Source organism: Ailuropoda melanoleuca, chromosome 8, assembly GCF_002007445.2.
Source record: "Ailuropoda melanoleuca isolate Jingjing chromosome 8, ASM200744v2, whole genome shotgun sequence".
NCBI classification, from domain to species: Eukaryota; Metazoa; Chordata; class Mammalia; order Carnivora; family Ursidae; genus Ailuropoda; species Ailuropoda melanoleuca.
The window spans coordinates 18,286,734-18,307,812 of NC_048225.1; the positions used below are offsets into that span (position 1 = coordinate 18,286,734).

The window sequence follows — 21,079 nt, forward strand, 5'->3', positions numbered from 1 at the left end:
AAAAAAATTTACGGGTCTTTTGAATGTTATGACATCATTAGACTGGGCACTCTCCTTTTGAAGCAATGCTTACCTGATTTAGATTGCCTCTTCCCAGGAAATCATTTGGTTTTGTGAACTGTACCAGACCAGATGTAATGGTAATGGCAGCAGCAAAGTGGCAATGTAGATGTTTAGAATGTTAATAACAAAACAGCTCTTTGTTCACTTGGAAATTTTTATTTATAATTTTCAGAATTCCAATTTTTTTGTTGTTGCAGAAGTTGGAAAAGTCAGAACATGTTAGTTGACCAGCTACAAATTACCCAAGAAGCTATTATCAAGGACTACCAAGAGAGTGGAAGAATTGTCAGGAAATGCACCCACTCTCCCAACAGTCCACACGGGCTTCCATTCTTTCCTTATGTGGCTATGACAGCATGGTGGGGGGGGCACACAATTCCTTAAAAGAAACGGTCTCTTTGTATTTGTAGAGCTCCAAGCCGAAAGGTTATCAGAAAAGAGATGTGAAGCTTGGAGGCCTTGGACCTGACCTTGAGTCCATCAGAGACAAAGTGAGTGTGATGTGCATAAAACATGTTGTAGGCTTGGATTTGCCTACCTGTGTTTTAGCAGAACTGTACAGACATGACTCCCACCCACCGCCTGGAACCAAGTCCCAATCCAAATGTCTCCCTCTAAATAGAGACCCTTGTGAAATAGCATTAGTAATAGAGACCCAGATACTCCTTTTACCACAAGATAAAATTACCTAGCCGGTGTTGTTTTATGTATCCACCTTTTAGTTAGTCTTGAAGGCCCTCACAGAAAAGGGGGCCACGTGCACATGAAAAGAGAAGTGTGTGTTATATGGTCGTTGGTCTTTCCCAATAGAGCGATCTTGGTAATTCTGAAGAGTGGCTACAGAGAAGACACTTAGGATAAGAGTTTCCCAACCCCTGAAAAGTGCATCCACTTTATTTCCTTTCCTCTAGTGAAAGAAGATCTTCATTTAATGTGTTTTAACTACAGTTGCACTCAAGGCATAAAAAGAGAGTATAGTTCAAAGTTGGAAGCCAAAATGAAAATAAATTGGGTAAATGCAACAAAGAAGGAGCTGAATGTGATTTAGACCCTGTTAAGGGAACACTGGGTGTGCTATGGCAGTGATGTCCCCCCTCAGAGAGAGACTGTTTCTAGGAGAAACATTAACTTAACTCTTTCACTGCTGTTGCCTTACGCGTGGTAATCCCATTTCCTCTCTGCGGCTGATACAATATGCCAGCTCTCTAAAATGAGTGCCGCTTTTAAAGAGAGAACAGAAAGATCCAGCAGGACCTGTGCACTGTCGTAACGTGGTTTCTCTCAACAGATGCAGAAATTAATCCAAAAAAAGGAATACGCGAAACAAGTTAAGGAGTATAACATGAAGACGCTATCCATTCTGTCAAAACCACAAACAGCGAAAGTTGAAAGTCAACCTGCCATCCCTCGGCAGAAGGTAAGAAATCCCCACCAGGACAGTTAGCTTTCCAGTTAGAATTAGAAAGCAACCTTTGTTACCGCTTCACAAATTCCCCAGGCCTTTGAACCCAGATGTCTTAGCCACTGCCATTCCTGTGGCTATCCATCATTCACAGATATTGATACACAAATAACATGTGTACGAATGATGCTGTAAGGTTAGCCTGAAGTTCATCATGGTCTTAAGTCCTCCACGTGTTTTCTTCCTGTATTTCAAATTTGACACACATAAAAATGAATATTGAGGCCACCAGACAGGAAAAGATACTCAACATCACTCATCACCAGGGATATGCAAATCAAAACCACAATGAGATCACCTTACCCCTGGTCAGAATGGCTAGAATCAAGACGACAGGAAATAACGAGGATTGATGAGGATGTGGAGAAAAAGGAATCTTCCTGCACTGCTGGTGGGAATGTAAACTGGTGCAGCCACTGTGGACACACAGAGAAGCATATTACACAGCCTTCAAAAAAAGGATGAGGGTGCCTGGGTGGCTCAATCGGTTAAGCATCTGCTTTCATCTCAGGTCATGATCCCGTGGTTCTGGGATCGAGTCCCACATTGGGCTCCCTGCTCTGCATGGAGTCTGCTTCTCCCTCTGCCCTTCCTCCCACTAGTTCTCTCACTCTCTCTCTCTCTGTCTCTGTCATAAAAAAATTAAATCTTAAAACTAAAAAATAATCTTTAAAAAAAATTTTTTTTAAAAGGATGAGATGGTGCCACTTGTAACAACATGGATGGACCTAGAGGATATTACGCTAAGTGAAACAAGTCAGAACGGAGAAAGACAAATACCATACAGTTCCATTCATATGTGGTATCTGAAAACCAAATGAACAAAACAAGCAGCAGAATCCAACCTATAAATACAGAGAATAAATTGATGGTGGCCAAAGGAAAGGTGGTGGGGTGATGGGCAAAATGTATGAAAGGGAGAAAGAGAGAGAACAGGCTTTGAGTGATGGAATGAGTAAATCATGAGCATGGAAGGTATAACCCAGGAAATACAGTCAATGACACTGTGGTAACGTTGTATGGTGACAGATGGTAGCTACACTTGTGGTGAGCACAGCATGACATATAGAGAAGTTGAATCACTAAGTTGTGCACCTGAAACCAAAGTAACACGTGTGTCAACTATTCTCAAAAAAAATTTTTTATAATTGAATAGTAAGGTGATTTCTTAGAAGAAACTAGCAATCCTGATAAATCCTATCAATTTCCTTCTCTACCGTTAAATTTTAAGGAATTAGTGTCTTCTTGCCATTTACAGGTACGTATGTCAAAAGAAAAGTCCTTCCTTGTTTCTTTCAGGTTCATTCCCCTACATTTTTCCCAATGAACTGTAATATATAGGTCCCTCTAGCCATGAAAAATGATTTCATAAAATACAGAATGTTCTCCCTCTCAGAGGACATCCAACTATAAGTCAGGATGTGAATGAAATATGTTCAGCGGAGACACTGAGCCTGGCAGTGCAAAGTCTCTGTCTCAGTCCCAGGAAGAACATGGGACTCTTTGCATGAGGGACAAGTGACCCTTTGGTGCTTTTAGGAATTTGTACTTCATGTTCTCTCTCACAGACCATCCTATTTTCTATTTATTGCCTTTCTTCCTTGGACCTTGAAGACCTCAGTCCACTTGATTGAGTTTCCATGGTGCCACTTTTTCTTTTTTCTCCAACCCATTATTTTTTCCATGAAGAGATTCAAGACAACAAGTCTGTAATTAGAAATTCCTACAGAAGTCACCTACACACACTGAGAAGTTTGGACATTTTCTTTCCCCTTCCAGCACCTGAATATACTATCTACTCCCATTTCAGCCATCAAGAAAATTATTTTTTTTATTTATTCATTTGAGACACAGAAATACAGAGAGAGAGAGCACGAGCAGGTGGAGAAGCAGAGGGAGAGGGAGAAGCAGGCTCCCCGCTGAGCCAGGAGCCCAATGTGGGACTCGATCCCAGGACGCTGGGATCATGACCTGAGCCTAAGGCAGACGCTTAACCATCTGAGCCACCCAGGCACCCCCAGAAACTTACTAAAATATAAAACTGATATAAAGACAGATTTAGAAATCATATTTAGTGATCTCATTTTTATTGTAGTGCCTTTTCGAACTGACATCACTGAAAAAAAGACTGCTTTTTCCAGTCTCTAGGCTTCTATGGATATACTAAAGAAAAGAATAATTTCCAACCTCTAATAAATAGTTCCAAGGGCCTGGGAAAGAGAATAGTTGATGTAATAATGGAGGCTCATTGTATGTCAACTACAGTGATGTCTTTGGTCCCAAGCTGTAGTAAGCCCACTTTGAATGGAAAGGTCTGTTAGTATCTCCTTAATAGAAGTTTGGTTTTAATAAGACAGCCAGAAGCTAAATAGAGCCAACACGTGAGAAATCTGTTTTCAAACACTTGAATAAAACTCCATTTCATAAAGAAAATGCCCAAAGGCACAACTCTGTTGCATTTTCCAGCTCTTTTTCATAGCATGCTGTTGTGTGGCTAACTCACTTTGTTGAAACTGCGTTATATTACAGGACTTGCATTTCCCATCAGCATCCTAGAACTTTATGGTAGCGATAGTGTCCGTTCGTATTACCAGTAAACATCTCCTAAGGCTTGATTTCATTTAAGGAATCCGGGGCTCACTTCCCGTTTCAAATCAAACGTTATCTTTATGCTTGTAGGCTTTGGAATACGCCAAGACCATCCCCAAACCCAAACCTTCAAATCTGACTGATCAAGTATCAAAGGAAAAGAAAATTCCCACCTATCCTCGAAAAGACCCTCTGCCTGAAATCTCACTGCTGGAAATACTACAGAGCAGACACGAAAGGGAAAAACAGGCTGTGGCTGCCTTCAAAGTCCTTCACATTGTGTAGACCACACATCTGTCGGAGACTAAATATGCCCGGGGACTGGACATGGAGAAAAAACTCCAACCCACCTTTGTGCATAGAAACAGATGACCCTCTGTCCTCTAGCTGCAGCCCACGTTTGCTTTGTACAGGATTTAAAGTATGGGGCCTTATTACTTTACAGAGCTGTATTTTACTTTCTAGGAAGATTTTTTTATCATTATTTATTTTCAAATCAGAATTTTGGGTGGAATAAGAAGTAGGGAATAAATCCTTTTAGTTTCATAGAGGATCTTTTGATTTCTTAAAAAAAAAAAAAAATCACTACCCTTCCTTGCATAATGAAAACCTTGAAGTGACCCAGCAAAAAAAAAAAATCTAACTTCTGCTCCTCTCTGACCTTCCTGATAAGAAAGAAGTATAAACACTTCAGTTTCGAATAAATATGAATGTAAATTGAACTAGCTGTCAGTACCTTTGGAGATGCTGTTTCCCAAATAGTTCTAAAGTCTCTAAATTTAAAAAATAAAATAAGATCCCTAAATTTAGCAAAGGGTTTATATAAAATTGAAAAACTGAAGGCACATCTAGACTTGCTTTTTTAAGTAGAACATAACCCAGTGTTGTCCTAACAGGGCTTCGAGACATAAATTAGAAATCCAACAAATCCAGAAACACCCATTCAGGCAACTCTGAGCAATAACCTTTCTCAAAGCTACTTGTTCCGAATGGGAATATGCCAGGCGTCTTGCAATCACAAACATCTTAAAATGTTACATCTGTGCTTTTATACACACACACACACACACACACACACACACAAACACACACACACACACACACACAGGTAAGATGAGAAAACATTCCATACTTTACTGCTACGTGTCAATATTCATAAATATTTACTTTTTATCTTTTGAAACTAAATAAACATCATCAGGTGATAACTGAATAAAATTACTGGGTCTTAAAATAATTCCTGAAGAATTTAATTTTTTCTTACTTGCTTGTATTAGATGGGCATTGCATTCTTCGATAAGCCATATCCAGAAATGGGCAATTTTAACACGAATTTAGGGGGAAAAATCTGTTGATCTATACAGGTGGCATAAGAGCTGGCTTTGGAGAGTTATTCCTTTGTTATCAACATTTTACATAAACCATGATGTGGTATAAAAGCTACCTGCACATGATATCTCAAAACTGAAAGGAATTAGAATTGAAAGTCTGGAAAAACTACACATATCTGAAGATAAATAGTAAACTGACAAATCATGTTTCAGTGGTATTTTGAAAATTATATCATATGTGAAGTATTAGTTTGGGAAAATCATAGGCCAAACTGCTCCTAAGATATATTTGTAAAAGAAGTGGTACGTGGTGAAGACTGTTCTAGAAAACTTAAGAACTAAAATTTTTTCCAAACGGCCTTAGACTTAAACTTACTCTGGAAGATTAAATAATGCATATAGAGAGGTTTCCAAATTTAAAGGGACAGAACAAATTTTTTAAATATTCCATTTCTATTAGAGTACCCTAAAAGAATTCAGAGCTTGGGATGGGCTTATCTTGTTCACCTAATTTTTCAGAAGAGGAAATGGAGATCAAGGTAGGGTAAAGGACTCTTGATATCTGTCAGTCCGACTGATAATAATGGGAGATGGAATAGCCCGGTCTAATCTGCAGTCTTTCAACACCAAGGACGGCGCTGTTTGGTTATTTGTTTCTAGGAAGGGGTTGATCTTGTTTTCTGTGGGGGCAAGGAGCATGTAAGTATTATGAACTTCAGTTTGGGACATGCACTCCCGTTGTTTCATTTTCAGAAATATGCATTCCTACATACCTGATCATATTTTAACACATATAATCTGGCCACTTCATAACTACATTGTTAGAGTTGAAAGAGATATGCATAAATTAATTCAGATGTTGACTCATAAAAGACACTATTTCAATTTTGAACATTTAAAACCCTCCCCCCTAACCATTTCTCTGGTAGCTAAGCACTGTTAAATCCTTCCACCCCTTCACTATCAAGAATCACACTTAGCTAAAACAGGTGGCACAATTCGGTCTATGTCAAACATTTCACAGTCTTTACTTCCAAGGCAAGTCTGTACCAAACCCTAGAAGATCACAATTCTTTGTACACAAATATTGAAAGTGACAAGTGGCATCTAAAAGGTCTGTGGCTACAGAAATAGAACATATTTGCTAAAACCTGGGGGTTGAGACCAAAGAAGGAACCAAAATAGGCCACTGTCTGGGCCCACCTGGCAAGATCTAGCTATCATGATGCTAAGGCAGAAACAGTGAATGACAAATACTTCTCTGCTCCTCCTTGAAATTAATGGCAGCAATATTGATCTTCTGTAGACCCAAGTGGATCAGTGATCAATTTTTACAGTGTTTCTGCTTCAGATACTTAAGAAGTAAAAACAATCTGCCTATTAGAAAGCAAGGGACTTTAAACTTGAGTGATAGAATGATGGAGGGCCTATATTTGACCAGATGTTATATATGCCCACTGAAAGACACAGGGCCTAATCTGCCTTATCTCTATGAACTGGTATAAATAAAGGACCTTTAAACCACATATTCACTCTTATTATAGACTCCTCTTTATGGTGTTTTTTCCATCTTGAATTTCCAAGGAGAGCATCCTCTTAAGAGGAAGCTTTGTTCCGAGGAGCTGAATTTAATGACAGCTGTCTTCATGATACTGTTTTGTATATGAAGGAGTCTCTTGGGAGTTATCTAGAAACCAGCCCAAGAAAAGACAATATTGAGGAACAAAATAAAAGGTAAGTCTAGCAAAACACTAATGCCTAATGGTTCCAATTGGGGCCCTATTATTGGTTAATGAATCATTGTCAAAACCTTACGGCGGCATGAGTGTGCAGTCTAGTCTATAGTGAGAAAATGACTCTTCATCCCAACAGTTATTAGCTGGGAGTTGTTTGAAAACACATCTAGTAATTATAACAACACTGGAGCTAATTGAGAACTTTGAGTTGATAGCAAATGGTCTACAATAGCAAACTCGGGGTGGGGTAGGGGGGTTCTTTTTTAATTATTTATTGACAGCACAAAATCAATAGAATTTGGGTCATAGTCTGAAGATATCAGGACACATTTAGCTGCTTATTTCCAAAATATTCTTGAAAACATACATTACCATCATATTCAAAGTAGCACTTGAAAATAAAAAATTCTTAAGAAAAAAAATCAAAGTTATTCATCTAAATATGCCTTTTTAAGATTAACTTTATTAGAGAAAGAATAAATCTTGAATAATACATTTTTCATCCAACTCTCAAATATTCATGGGATGATGACAGGACTTTTAACTCTAAGTGTGTTTTCATAATTTCTATTCCTAATGTAAACAGAGACAAAAAGACACACCAATACTCCATTTGACTCTTTAGTTGTTTTCCCAGTGAGGGAAGGGTTTTAAACAACACACGTAAAATTTTTAATTATTGTGGGTTTTGTTTATCCAGAGTGTCTCACCCCCCTTTTATCCCTGACTCTAAGGAGTTGTCTATATTGTCAGACAAAATTCGTATACTATAAAGGCAATATAAAGGAGAAATATGTATTATAATAATTTTATTTAGACATTCCACTCTTTAAAATACAGTGAAGTAGGATTCCAGAGTAGCTAAACTCTAATATTCAAAATCAAATTCAAAAAAATTTTTTGTCCCCTTTGGGGTGCCTGGCTAGCTCAGTCAGTAAAGCGTGTGACTCTCAAACTTGGGGTCATGAGTTCAAGCCCCACACTGGGCCTAAGCTTAAAAATATAGATCCAAAATGGTCCCTTCACCCCACTGCCTCTACACTAAGTACATTATGTTTTCTTGCTCCCCCTCTAGCTTTGTTAGCAAAACCATACATCTTTTCACAAAGGCACCGAGAAAACATAATATCTTGATTTTCTAGGCAAACATCTGCTCAATGGAAAGCAAAAGGTGGCAGAGTTTTTCATTAATTCTATTCCCCAGTCTTAAAAATTCCATTGTTCATGTTTGGTTACTTAGTTTTTAGCTCAGTGAAATAACTGGAATGTTGGGGTCTTCCTAAAATATTGTGGAAACATCACATCACAAGATGAAGATGCAAAATAAATAGATTTTTCAGTTCTCTCGAACCCTCAATACAGGGAGGGCTCTTAGGGTAACATGAGGGGAGGAAAAAGGAATTTGGTGGGCAGGACTAATCTCCCTCACTGCCTCTCCACAGCCTTTTCATTTCCCCTGGCAAACCTGAGCAATGTAAGTAATTAATTTTCAATAAACCGAGAAAACGGTCTTCCACTCTTCAACAACTCTAATAGGTTGAGAGGATTACAATGATATGAACATTTCAGGCAAATATATTTAGTGAAGCCTTGGAGATATGAGATGATTTCACAGATATCCTTTACTGAGTTGACAGCTCGTCCCTGAGACCAGCCCCAACACTGGGACTGCTAGACCGGCTTCTCAAGATCCCATGTTTTAGCACCGATATTAAAGATTTTATTTATTTATTTGACAGAGATAGAGACAGCCAGCGAGAGAGGGAACACAAGCAGGGGGAGGGGAGAGGAAGAAGCAGGCTCATAGCGGAGGAGCCTGACGTGGGGCTCGATCCCAGAATGCCGGGATCACGCCCTGAGCCGAACGCAGATTCTTAACCGCTGTGCCACCCAGGCGCCCCCTCAAGATCCCATGTTTTAGCACCGATATTTAAATAGTAGGTATCCTTATGATGCAAATTTAACAGTGGGGAAAATAATCTTTAGATATTTAAAATCCAAGAAGTGTGATCAGTTATTCCTTCAGAAGCTGTCTACATAGAAGGAAGTAGATAACAGAATATACATATGTATTATATATAAAATTGAATACAATCAATATAGCTCTCTCTGTAGNCTCAAGATCCCATGTTTTAGCACCGATATTTAAATAGTAGGTATCCTTATGATGCAAATTTAACAGTGGGGAAAATAATCTTTAGATATTTAAAATCCAAAAAGTGTGATCAGTTATTCCTTCAGAAGCTGTCTACATAGAAGGAAGTAGATAACAATATACATATGTATTATATATAAAATTGAATAAAATCAATATAGCTCTCTCTGTAGAGAATACAGCTAAATAATTTGGGCCTCAAACATATTCTTTCCTCTGTGGCAAATATGTCTCCCAAATTAATCTTACACTTTCTTTTTTTGCCATCCGGACAACTACCAAAGCCACTGTCATGAAGCCTGTGTGGCCTTACCTCGTATTAACAACCCATCACCTGGCATGGAGGTCTTTCCCATTACCCTGCCTCCACACAATGCGGACACCGAAGCAGTGCTGATGAGGTCTCCGAATTTGTTGGCTCTACTTAAAATTGATAATCTCCAATCACACAAGCCTCAAGCACCTATTTTTAATGAATCCTTTAGATGAATATCAAAGAACTATTTAGCCATGTCTAATATTTTAATTAGATTATATTCTCAATTTAACCCATTAAACCTCCTTTGATGATCCCCATATTTAGTGTTTAGCCTCAGATGCACGAGGTAATGAATACTGGACCTTTTGATTTAATGAGAATTTCAGCCCTTCCAGCCTGCGCCTCTTTGTATACCTTTTATTTTGCTGGCTATAGAATTCAGTTAATTGAAGGAGTCTCTTACCATCACACATTAAGGAGGATAAATTAGCATCCCCATTCTGATTGGAAAATGCAAGCAGACAGTTTTGCTTTGATCTGAGGATTGAACTGAGGAAGGCGGCAGCCCTCTGAAAATGAGCTGATGGCCTTGTTATCAGGGCAAAATGCAGATGCGTCCATGTGTCACAAAACACTTAATGTCTTAATTGATCACCTTCCAATTCTCCCTGTCCTGTTTGTCTCATTCTCTTAAGGGGTGTGTGTGTGTGTGTGTGTGTGTGTGTGTGTGTGTGCGCGCGCGCACACGTGTGTGTGTGTCTGTAGCTCTGTCTTGCTTTCTGTTTATCCTGTCCCTTGACTCAGTGAATTAGGGACCTAGGTTTTCAACTAACCCAAGACCAAGGAAAATGAAATAATAAATTCCCTCACCTTGAAATTTCCGAGAATATCCTGTAAAACTATTCAGACCTTTCACAGACCAAGATTCTTAAGGACTAACTCTAACTTCCGATGCCCTCCAACTGGTAGATGCCATGCCATTGGTACTGCATCAATGAATAGGAGGCCAGAAGGAAGGGCTATTATGTATTTGGGCAATGAAGTCAGCCTTTCAATCTGTTCTAATGATAATGCAATTCTCCTGTACCTCAACAAATGCACTTGCATAAAAGAAACATCAAGGGAAAAGATCAACACCTCCACCACTCACTGTAAAGGCCAGAATTAAAAAACATTACAGATTATGAGAACTGTAGGTAAATGTGTTAAACTAAACACATGAATGCACATACACCTACTTCACTCCCTTAGCAAGCCCACACTAAAAGCACAGGAAAGGGTTTTTAGAAGTCATAAACATAAGAAAAGGAGGAGACACAATAATAATAAAAGTAGGACAGCAGATGAAAGTTGAAAAAAATTCTAATCTAGCAAACGGGAAACCCAAGAATCAATCTGATTACATTCCAGAATACCCAAAATGCTCAGGAATGGATGATGTCAATTGCCTCTGAAAGTAGGGGTGTAAGGGACTGAGGAGGGCTAAATGAAAGACAACCGCCCCTTTGCTACCCCAAAAAAGGTTGCGCTCCCCTCTGCAGAGGGTAGAACAGTATGTCTGGGGTAAGGGACGAGTGGCTCTGTTGGGAGGCACAATATGGAAAGCAGAGTCAATAGGGAACATATGTGTTCTAAACTCAGAGACCTCTGATTTGTCACATGGCTCCCAGAACACTGGGCCTCCTCCTACAAGCAGGAGTTTGAAAAATCTTTCTCTGGAGAATCTGACCAACCTAAAATAAAAGCCTTAAAAATTCTGACTTTAGAGGGTTTCCAACTGAAGAACTCAACCATGTTATCATAGAGGAAAGCTCACAGTCAACGTATTCATAGCTTCCTATTAGCCTTTTCTTTTCTCATAAACATGAGCAAACAGAGGATATCTACATATCTGAAGATATCATTGAGGAAACCCACCAGAAAGGAGGGGGAAGACAAGGAAATTAAGAGAGATCTTGGAAGTTAGAAATATGATAGTAGAAATTTTAAAAGTTAAAGGTTAGAACATTGAGAATTTTCCCAGGAAGTAGAGCAAAAAGATAAAAATAGAGAAAATGGAAGAGAAAAAGATTATAGAGGATAAATCTAAGAGGAAAAAATCCAAATAACAGGAGTTCCATAAAGAACACAAAGAATAGAAATCCTTGAAGAAGTAATTCAAGAAAACTTTCCATAACATAAAGGACTTTTCAGATTGAAACAGCCTACGGAGTATCCAGAACAATGGGTGTAAACAGACCTCAGCCAAGGCACACAACTGTAAAATTTCAGTTCATTGGTTACAAAGAGAGTATCCTACTAGCTTCCAAAAAGGAAAACAAATGAATAAATTAAACAGGATACACAAAGAATCAAGAATCAAAATGGCTTTAGATCTTCACAGCAGCAATTGAAAACCAATGAAAATAAATCAAATGATGTTTTTAAATTTNAAATCGAATGATGTTTTTAAATTTTTCAAAAGTATTCCAAAATAATTTCCAACTTAGAATTCTACACTTAGCCAAAATGCTAATAAAGGATGTGGCTAGGGTCGCCTAGGTGGCGCAGTCGTTAAGCATCTGCCTTTGGCTCAGGGCGTGATCCTAGCGTTCTGGGATGGAGCCCCACATCAGGTTCCTCTGCTAGGAGCCTGCTTCTTCCTCTCCCACTCCCCCTGCTTGTGTTCCCTCTCTCGCTGGCTGTCTCTCTCTGTCAAATAAATAAATAAAATCTTTAAAAAAAAAAAAAAGCATGTGGTTAGAATAAAGATATTTTTTAGAGAAGGAGGAACTCAAAACATTTACCTTTCACACACCAATCAGGGAACTACAAGAGACTGTGCACCCCGGTATGAAAGGGTAAACCAAGAAAGAGGAAAATACATGAAACAAAAGTAAATTGAAAGGAATCCCAGGATGAAGGGGAAAAGAGACACAGAGACATAAAACCCAGAGGGGAGCGATTTGTTCGGGGAAAATGAAACCTTAACAAGAGTATTTTGGGAGTCGGCTCTAGACAAATGGTGAAGAGTCTGGAGTTAAATTGGTCACAAGTACATTAAAAATTAATAAGACAAATATTAATTCCAAGAGAAAAAAAAAAGGAAGTCTTGCAGGAAAAAGTAATCCGAGTTGATTACCCGGCTGAGCTGAGAGTCAAACATATATACCATAATAACGATCTAACCAAAACCCTGTCATGGAGGAAGAGATGAAGAGGGAGCACATATGTGGTGGGAACAGGGAAGAAAGAACTAAATTTTCACCTTTTAGAGCATGAAGTACTAGGTNTATGTGGTGGGAACAGGGAAGAAAGAACTAAATTTTCACCTTTTAGAGCATGAAGTACTAGGTAATTCCTAAAACAAAAATACCAAAGAGCAGCAATTCAGCAATTATTTAGAAACATGAAGACAAATACAAAATCACTCAGCACTGGAAACCGATTGCTTCTGTAATACAGAGAACAGGGAAAGGGCCAGGGGGACTGCTTTTTTAAATCCTTCTAGAACTGTTTGACTGTATAAACAACGTACATGGGTAAGTGACAAAACTCAAGTCTTTAAAATTAAATGGAGAGAACTAAGGAATTTAAAAAAATAGATGGGAAAAGTGCAGAACAAGCATAAAGTATTAGGGGTTCTTTTGCCTTTAGCTAGTGAATTATTCCCATTTGAAACTCAGGATAGTCACCCTTCGATCCTTATTCCCATTGCTTTCTACTGTTTATTTCCCATTCCAAGTCAAGCACTGAGGAAGAATAAGGACTATTCGGCCATTCTTTAACTTCTGGCTAGAATATTCGCAAGTGTACTTAATCACTTCCATTATCTGTAGCCATGGAAGCTAGGGAGAGAATGGAGGTTACAAATATTCAAATAATCCCCTCTTGGGGGGATTTTTATACAACTCTGGCAGAGATACATTCCTAAGGTGTGCCTTTTTTAGATTACGAAAAAATTCTTAAAAGCTTCAGAAAAAAGCTTGAATCTTGGATTTCCCTCCTAGATCCTTTATTGGAAACAGGCAACTCAATCTCTTAATAGGGGTAGATTTGAATTATACCTTCCCTCCCTACATAGCATTTACGTCTGCCAGGGAGAACAGAAACACTGGGGTAGGATGGAGGTGAGACAAGAACGAGGGAGAGAAGGAACGTTCTAAATGAAGTAATCTCAATGCAACTTCATGGCCCTATATGGCCCTATTTCATCCAAGGCCACCATGCCCTCACTTAGTCCATATAGTAGGACAACGATGAAGAGAAGATGAAGTTTTAAAAACTCCTTAGAGGGGCACCTGCGTGGCGCAGTTGTTAGGCGTCTGCCTTCGGCTCAGGGAGTGATCCCGGCGTTCTGGGATCGAGCCCCACATCAGGCTCCTCCGCTAGGAGCCTGCTTCTTCCTCTCACACTCCCCCTGCTGTATTCCCTCTCTCACTGGCTGTCTCTCTGTCAAATAAATAAATAAAATCTTTAAAAAAAAATTAAAAAATAAAAATTCCTTAGAAAGGGAAATAACCTCTCATAATGATAGTGATAGAACACAAGACTAATACTCACCTTTTAGTTACGTTGTTACTGTTGTAGTCCTATGAAGTGTGGGATCAAGAACCAACCTGATATGTTCAGATCTATATTGTAATTCATTATCTTCCTCTAGTGCTTTTCATCCAAGATCTCACAGTAAATACTTTTATATCTCTTATCTCACATCTCCTCACCATCCTTTTTTTTTTTTTTTTTTTTTTTTTTTTTTTAAGATTTCATTTATCTGTTGGACAGAGAGAGACACAGCAAAAGAAGGAACACCAGCAGGGAGAGTGGGAGAGGGAGAAGAAGCAGGCTTCCGGCTGAGCAGGGAGCCTGACATCCCAGGACCCCAGGATCATGACCTGAGCCGAAGGCAGATGCTTAATGACTGAGCCACCCTGGCGCCCCTCTCCTCACCATTCTTAACTTAAAGGACACTCTCCTTATATTTCTGATGTCAAGTAATGTAATACTGAGCAAAAGGAAGATTAGAATTTAACTCTCCAAGCCAAGCCATGTAGCCAGTGGCTATGATGCCAAATCCAGCTGCAGCTACACAATTTTGTGAAGAGAGTAAGAAGAGAAGGCTCACAGAATTATAAATGAAATCATGGAGGAAGAGTTATCTACTGTGCGCACTGGGAATTCTAAGAGGAAAAGAGTAAATAAAATCAACAAGAAAGAGGTCTTTGGGAGGAGGAATTAAAACCAGAAAATACAATGGAGAGAATCTGGAAAGAAAACAGAATCATAAATTTTTTATCTCAATTTTTATTGAAATGATCTTGGATCTCTACATGTATTAATTTGTAACTCATCCAATTAATCACTTTTAGGACATTGAGCAAGTCAATCTCCCAGACTCTCAGTTGCCTTGTCTATAAAGATTAGGCAAAATTTTTAGTTTTATTTTTCATCCTACTCGATGTGTGAATGTCTTTAAAAACATCCCAGCAAGCAGGTACTCTGTTTTGGCTTGAATGAAAAGAGCTAAAATCCAGAGTGGAGCAGTACCTCCCCAGAAAGCCAATTTAAATTTCAGATTGCTCCTCACCAAAAGTTTTTCTATAAACTGATCTAAGATTTTGCTAATTTTCAGTTAACTTTAAAATTTTACATCCAAAATCACTATGCAAAATCCTTTCCTCTACATAATACAAGGACAAAATCCCCCCCCCCCCATCACTTTTATCACTGCATGAATTAGCGGTAAAGTAGGATCGTGAAAACTGGCTTCTAGTCTGAATTCTGCCAGTCTGTTTAACACTGACAAGGCATTCATTATACCTGGATCCTAATTTCTTCACTTATGAAATGAAGGGCTTAGATTTTGTTAAAGGTCTCTAACACTGACCATCCCTTCCTGACTATCCAGTTGTCCTTAACTCCAGGGATCCTCGCTTTGTTGTCTTACTTTCTCCAATGGGGTGTAAAAGACTTCCTTAATGAGTAAAAGAATACCCTTTTCATTTTCTGGTTTCTCTTAATTCTTCTTATTGTTATGGATATATTTATTTAGAACACACGAACTGAGATCTTTTTAGTGATAGGACAAGTAACTTTAGTAAGTTGGAATTTATAGTTCCTTTTCTACAAAAAGGAGAGAGGATACTAGGCTCTTAGGGGCTAGAAAAGCCAAACCAATTCACCTTCTCATCAAGGAAAAACCATAACAGAGCCTTCTAGCCCCTAGTGTTTTGCTTTCCAGCTTCTGCTCAAACTTTTCTAGTGAAAGGGGATTAGTGTTTTCTGGACTTAGCCTGTCCTATTGACAGACAGCACGCTACCTGTCCTACAGGAGGTATGCAAACGTTGTTCCACAACCTGTTTCCCTGGAACCACGCATTGGTTCAGGTTCTGCCTTCTTTGGCAGAGCTGCCTCGATATACCCCTTGATACCAAGTAGCCCTGCAACCGTTCAAATACAACTATCATAGCTAATCTCCTCTCCCACCCTTGCCCAATACTTGGCTTCTCTAAGCTAAAAAGCTCACACTCCTTTGTGTTTTCCACACCTTTTACTATCCAGGTTCTTGTATACTGGATGGATTTTAGCTTGTCAACAGCTTCTATAAAATGTGATGCCAAGAATACAACATAAATGTAAAATATTTCCTTAACTCATTATTCCACACATGTGTTGAGCCCAACTCAAGAAGACCAGGGAGTCACTGCTTCAAGCAATATCTTTATTGCACGATTCTCTTAGCACCAAAAAGCATTCTGCTTGCTTTGTGCCTTCACATATTTTTATGTCTAGTTATCGAACACATTGACATGAGCCAGTCCTCTACCTTTTGAAGTGGTGTCATGAATTCCAATTAATTATTTCTTGGTGCCACTATCCACTAATACTGGGCAGGATGGGTGTTGTCCATTTATGTTNTTATCGAACACATTGACATGAGCCAGTCCTCTACCTTTTGAAGTGGTGTCATGAATTCCAATTAATTATTTCGTGGTGCCACTATCCACTAATACTGGGCAGGATGGTGTGTTGTCAATTTATGTTCCTACGTCATGTGAGCAGAAATAATATCAAGAGTCCCTCTCTGAGAATCTGCGAAATGAAGTCCATTGCAAACAGCATTAAGAACAAATTCAGAACAGATTATTTACTCCATTTGGGATTATATGTAGGATGATGTGCCCACCTTGGCTATTTTAAGAGGTTTTTGCCCCTTCAGGCTCAGGCTAGGTCTTTAAAAGATCATAGTGAATGTGGTTCTGTCAGATCTTTACCACCAAGTCAAACTGAATTGAGGCAAAAGCCGAGGTAATTCAGACAAAATACCTCTTCAGCCTATGGAGGCTTTGATCGGTATTGAAGGCCAAAACTAAACACTGCCATCATACTACATTAAATTGAAACTAAATTGTGTCTATCCTCTACTATCATCACTAATCCGCTGTGTATAAAAAAAAAAAAAAAGGAAAGGAAAACCAAGAGAACTTTGCTATTGAATTGTGTGCCATCAATTTCAGGGAATACCGTCTGATGAGAAAACCATGCCACAGTCAGGGGGGCTGGTGCTACAGGTGTGAGCTCTTCCCTTCCCGCTTCCTCTGGCCAGGAACAGCCACAAAGGGAGGACCATGATAGGACAGAACGAACATCTTTCCATGTTTAATGCTCATGAATCAAAGATACAGCCGTTCCCTGGCTCCATGATTCATTCTGCCTCTAATCAGGCAGAGCTGTGCCCACGCTAACAATGTATCCTATTTACCTGCCTTTTCAAAAGATCATGAAATGTGCCTAATGTGCTGCTCTCAGAACCAAAATAAAGCCTGGCATCTTCTTGTGAAGACAGAAGAAGGATCTAAATGTCTGGAGCCCTGGGGTTTGTGTTAAGCATCTAATTTAAATTTTTTAAAAATGTCCTCCAAAAACATAATATTTCTACCCACTTTAAAGATTCTCCCCAAATCCCTTTTAGAAGCTCTTCTTTCTAGTATTAGAAGAATCTGAGATTCTCCTCACCTGTAATAGTATCCACTTTCCTTTCCAAGTATTCACAAATCACTCCCCCCATAACCAAGTCTTTTGTCTTATTGTAAAGCACTTGCCCAAAACTCCTGCCTTAAAAAGGTACTGTCATTATCTGAACAGGGAGAGAGGAGAAATCGGAGTGTAGATTTGTTTTTAATAGCACATCTACACAATCTAAATCAATGGGAAAGGTGATCGTAGAAAGTGATAAAGGCACAATGCCAACCAGCGCATTGTTACAAGAAAACAGTGTGTGGGACAAAGAAATGAACAAGGAAAAGGGTTTTTTTTTTTTTTTTTTTTTTTTTTTAGTCTTGCTTTGACTTCAGCAAGTACTAATTTCATAGGTGGATCCTTCAATCTTGTCAACCCTCGATTTCCTTAACTATGAGAGGGAAAATTGATCTTTGTTGCCTGTGACTCATTAGATCTTGGCTCATAATGAGCACCGTGGAAAATCCAAACAGCTCTACAAGGGTTATGTTTTTAAAGCAATAGCTTGGTCTCCTAAATGATGACGATTGGATAAAGTCTCACCCTGACACTTATCTTGTTTCCTGGAACAAACCTGTAGAAAAAAGAAAGAAAAGAGAAGAAAATCCTACGCTACATGCATAAACTTACATCTAGCGAGATATTTAGGATTCATCCTCTTTTAGAAAAACAAGGAAACAAAAAAAGATTAACTGTAACCCAAGCTCACAGGGCCATAGTCTCTATAATTATTATTCATCATTCGAACCCAAGGGTCAGGATTCCACTTAGCCACACACTCTTTTCCAGCCTTCCTGGGCTCACTTACCTAAATACACAACCATAACCAAAAGAAGACCGGAAGCTGAGGTCGCCTGGGTGCGTAGTGTCATCACACAATTTGTTAACGTAATTTCAAACTCCAGATATCAAGGGATCTCTGTCCCTTCGGTATTTGAGAGTCAAAAAATACCATTTCCACACAGGTGGAACACAAGACTGTAAAACGATTAAAAACAGAAAAATCGGGGTGGGAGTGAGGGGATCGGTCAACGAAAGGTTATTAGCCCTGTTCATTCCTTTCGAGACCTGGACACCGCCTGGGGCGGAGGGGAGGGGGCGTGCGCGGAGGAGGACGCGTTAACAAACGATTCCCGGAAACTCGGTTCGTTCCCAGTTTTGCGCGGCGAGCCCTTTATTATCTAAAGAGACTGCAAGCCGGGGGAGAAAATAGAAGACCTCCTAGGGGAAAGGCAGAGGGGCGACGCGCTGGGCCAGACTCCTGCCCCACCTCAATAGTCCACAAACAAGTGCACGTCCGGAAGGGGATGCGTATTTAGCTTTAGTCTCGCTAAAACTCCGCATTCCTTAAAAATGCAACTAAAATGAGCACTTCCACACACAGCCCAAGGAACACTCACTTTTAAAATACCAGTAGCCCATGGGACGTGTAAGGTGCGGGACAGGTGCAGCAAGGTCGGGAGGCAGAAATTGCTCGGTAAGTTTTCCTGCCCAAGTTTCTCGCCGCGCTTGGTCGCCGCTCAGTACCGGGACGGGTGTGGGGCGGGGGGCGCATAGAGCGGCTGTGCCCGGAGGCCACAAGCTTAAGGGTGCCAGGGTGCCGAACCGGAAGCTCAGGAGGGGAACAGTGACGGGAGAGAATGGAAGCGCCGCCCTGAGGAGGGGTTGTCGCCTTAGTTTTTGAGTTAGAGATGGGGGGAACCCCAGTGGGAGGTTAGTGGCTAGCAGCGCGCGAGTCTGTCCGGCACAGACATCTTAAGCATCTGGTTGTGGTTCTACCTGGATCCCCGCAGAGCGGAAGGCCCACACCCCCGGTCCCTTACCTGCAGCCAATCGGTCTACCCAAGGAAAGGCAAAGGGTCCGAGTGGAGAGGTCGCGGAGCCTGGACAACGGAGCTGGGGGCAGGTAGCGGACAAGAGAGGGCCGAGAAGCTCTGCGATCGCAGCGGCTTTAGAGAGCCGAGAGCCCAGGGCCCAGCTTGCGCCACTTAAGACGCGGGGCGCGGGAATGAGCTAACGCAGGTGCACGCTCGCCCGGCAGGGGCCCGGCGAGAGGGAGAGGGGGGAGGGCGTGGGCCGAGCCGCTGGGGCTCCGCGCGAGTTCGAGGGTTGACAGGTGTGTTTTGTTTGTCTTCCAGGAGCGCAGCTCGGAGGCCAGCCCCCGGACCCAAGTCCGAGCGTTCCGGCTCCGGAGGGAACCGCGTCCCGCCCCGCCGCGTCCTCCCGGCCTCCCCAGCCACGCGGCTCAGAGCACGTGCGGCCCCCGGCCCAGCTCCCCCTCGTCCCCAATGTCCACCTCGTCCTCGGGCTCGGTCAGCACGAAGGGGCCGGCGGGCAGGCCCAGCCGAGCCTCGGCAGGTGCGGCCTCTGGGCCGCGGGGGCTGCCGTCAGGGCTCTCGGGCCCATCTGGCGCTTTGGGCTCATCCTGACTTTTTCTCAGCTGCTTTTTATGCTTCATGCGGCGGTTCTGGAACCACGTTTTCACCTGATTTTAGGGAGAAAAAAATACAACCGCGTCATTCCCTTCAGACTCAGAGTTACTAAGATCTGAGAGATAGCTGGGGGTTAGGAAAACAGACTGAACGCATTCACGAATTATCCAAGAGCTGGGTTAAATCACACCTGAAGTGCGGGCAAGTTATAGTGTTAGGCTGAATGAGAATCAAGCATCCTAAGGCTCCTGGAAGTAATTGTCCAAAATAACGATAAAGGTCAAAATGGGGTGCTTAGTTAATACTAATACTATTATCAACTGTAAGTACTAATAGTAGTAAGTGCTGCGTCGATCAGTCTCCTTTATGTTTAACTTACGTTCTCCCCATTTTGGCCGCTAAACACCTGGTCTCGCTAGGCAGGAAGATGAGAATCAATCTTGCTGGTTCTCATCCGAGAGAAAAGTCAAGGGCGCCCCGGCGGGGCTTATGATTTCACAGCAAGTTGGGCTCCCAGGTACAGAGAATATAAGAAAGAGGAAGTGGAGGAAGGAGTTTTAAGGTTGCAGGTGAACAGGATCTGGAAGGTGAAAACAGTTCTCCCTCTCAGGACAGAGCAATAAGGAGGACGCTTACATTACAGTGGGGGGAAAGGGGAGGCTGGATTTGAGGGCTTGCGTCTGTGAGGGAGATTAAGAAAATAAGGGGAAAATTTTCGCTGTGTGGACTGCTCTCAGAACAAGAACCCGTCTAGTCCCTTATTTTACGTCGGACCAGGGTTACAGCCCAGATGCGGGGGTGGGGGGGCGGAGGGCGGCACACAACTGATCTCAAACTGGGAGTGATCATCAGCTTATCAGAGGAGTCTCTCCTCCCTGTCCAGAGCTCGCTGGGGAGATGATGCTTCGGTAATTCTGACCTGAGTTTGGACGTGTCCGTACTTTTACTAAGGATCTTTGGAGAAGCCTGAATAAAGGGGAGAGGGGTCACCCCCACTCAAAAGCTCCGCACTAGGTGCAGAGATGGTAGGAGTTAAGGGGAGAGGGAAGAGCC

At 41.0% G+C, this 21,079-nt stretch overlaps 2 protein-coding genes across 3 annotated transcripts in view; one reads left to right on the top strand and one right to left on the bottom strand.

Annotated features, from left to right (window-relative positions):
• The window catches only part of JHY (junctional cadherin complex regulator), a 67,091-nt gene extending 62,255 nt beyond the window's left edge, over positions 1 to 4,836 (top strand). For both annotated transcript variants that reach the window (XM_034665997.1, XM_034665998.1), the window contains exons 7-9: positions 474 to 554; positions 1,352 to 1,480; positions 4,205 to 4,836. In XM_034665997.1, the coding sequence (XP_034521888.1) occupies positions 474 to 554; positions 1,352 to 1,480; positions 4,205 to 4,399 (405 nt within the window). In that variant the 3' untranslated portion in view covers positions 4,400 to 4,836. The remainder of the gene's footprint in view (positions 1 to 473; positions 555 to 1,351; positions 1,481 to 4,204) is intronic.
• Positions 4,837 to 18,601: 13,765 nt separating this feature from the next.
• Positions 18,602 to 21,079, bottom strand: part of BSX (brain specific homeobox) — a 61,372-nt gene continuing 58,894 nt past the window's right edge. Inside the window, exon 6 of the mRNA XM_002914081.4 lies at positions 18,602 to 20,079. Within this exon, the coding sequence (XP_002914127.2) occupies positions 19,840 to 20,079 (240 nt within the window). The 3' untranslated portion in view covers positions 18,602 to 19,839. The remainder of the gene's footprint in view (positions 20,080 to 21,079) is intronic.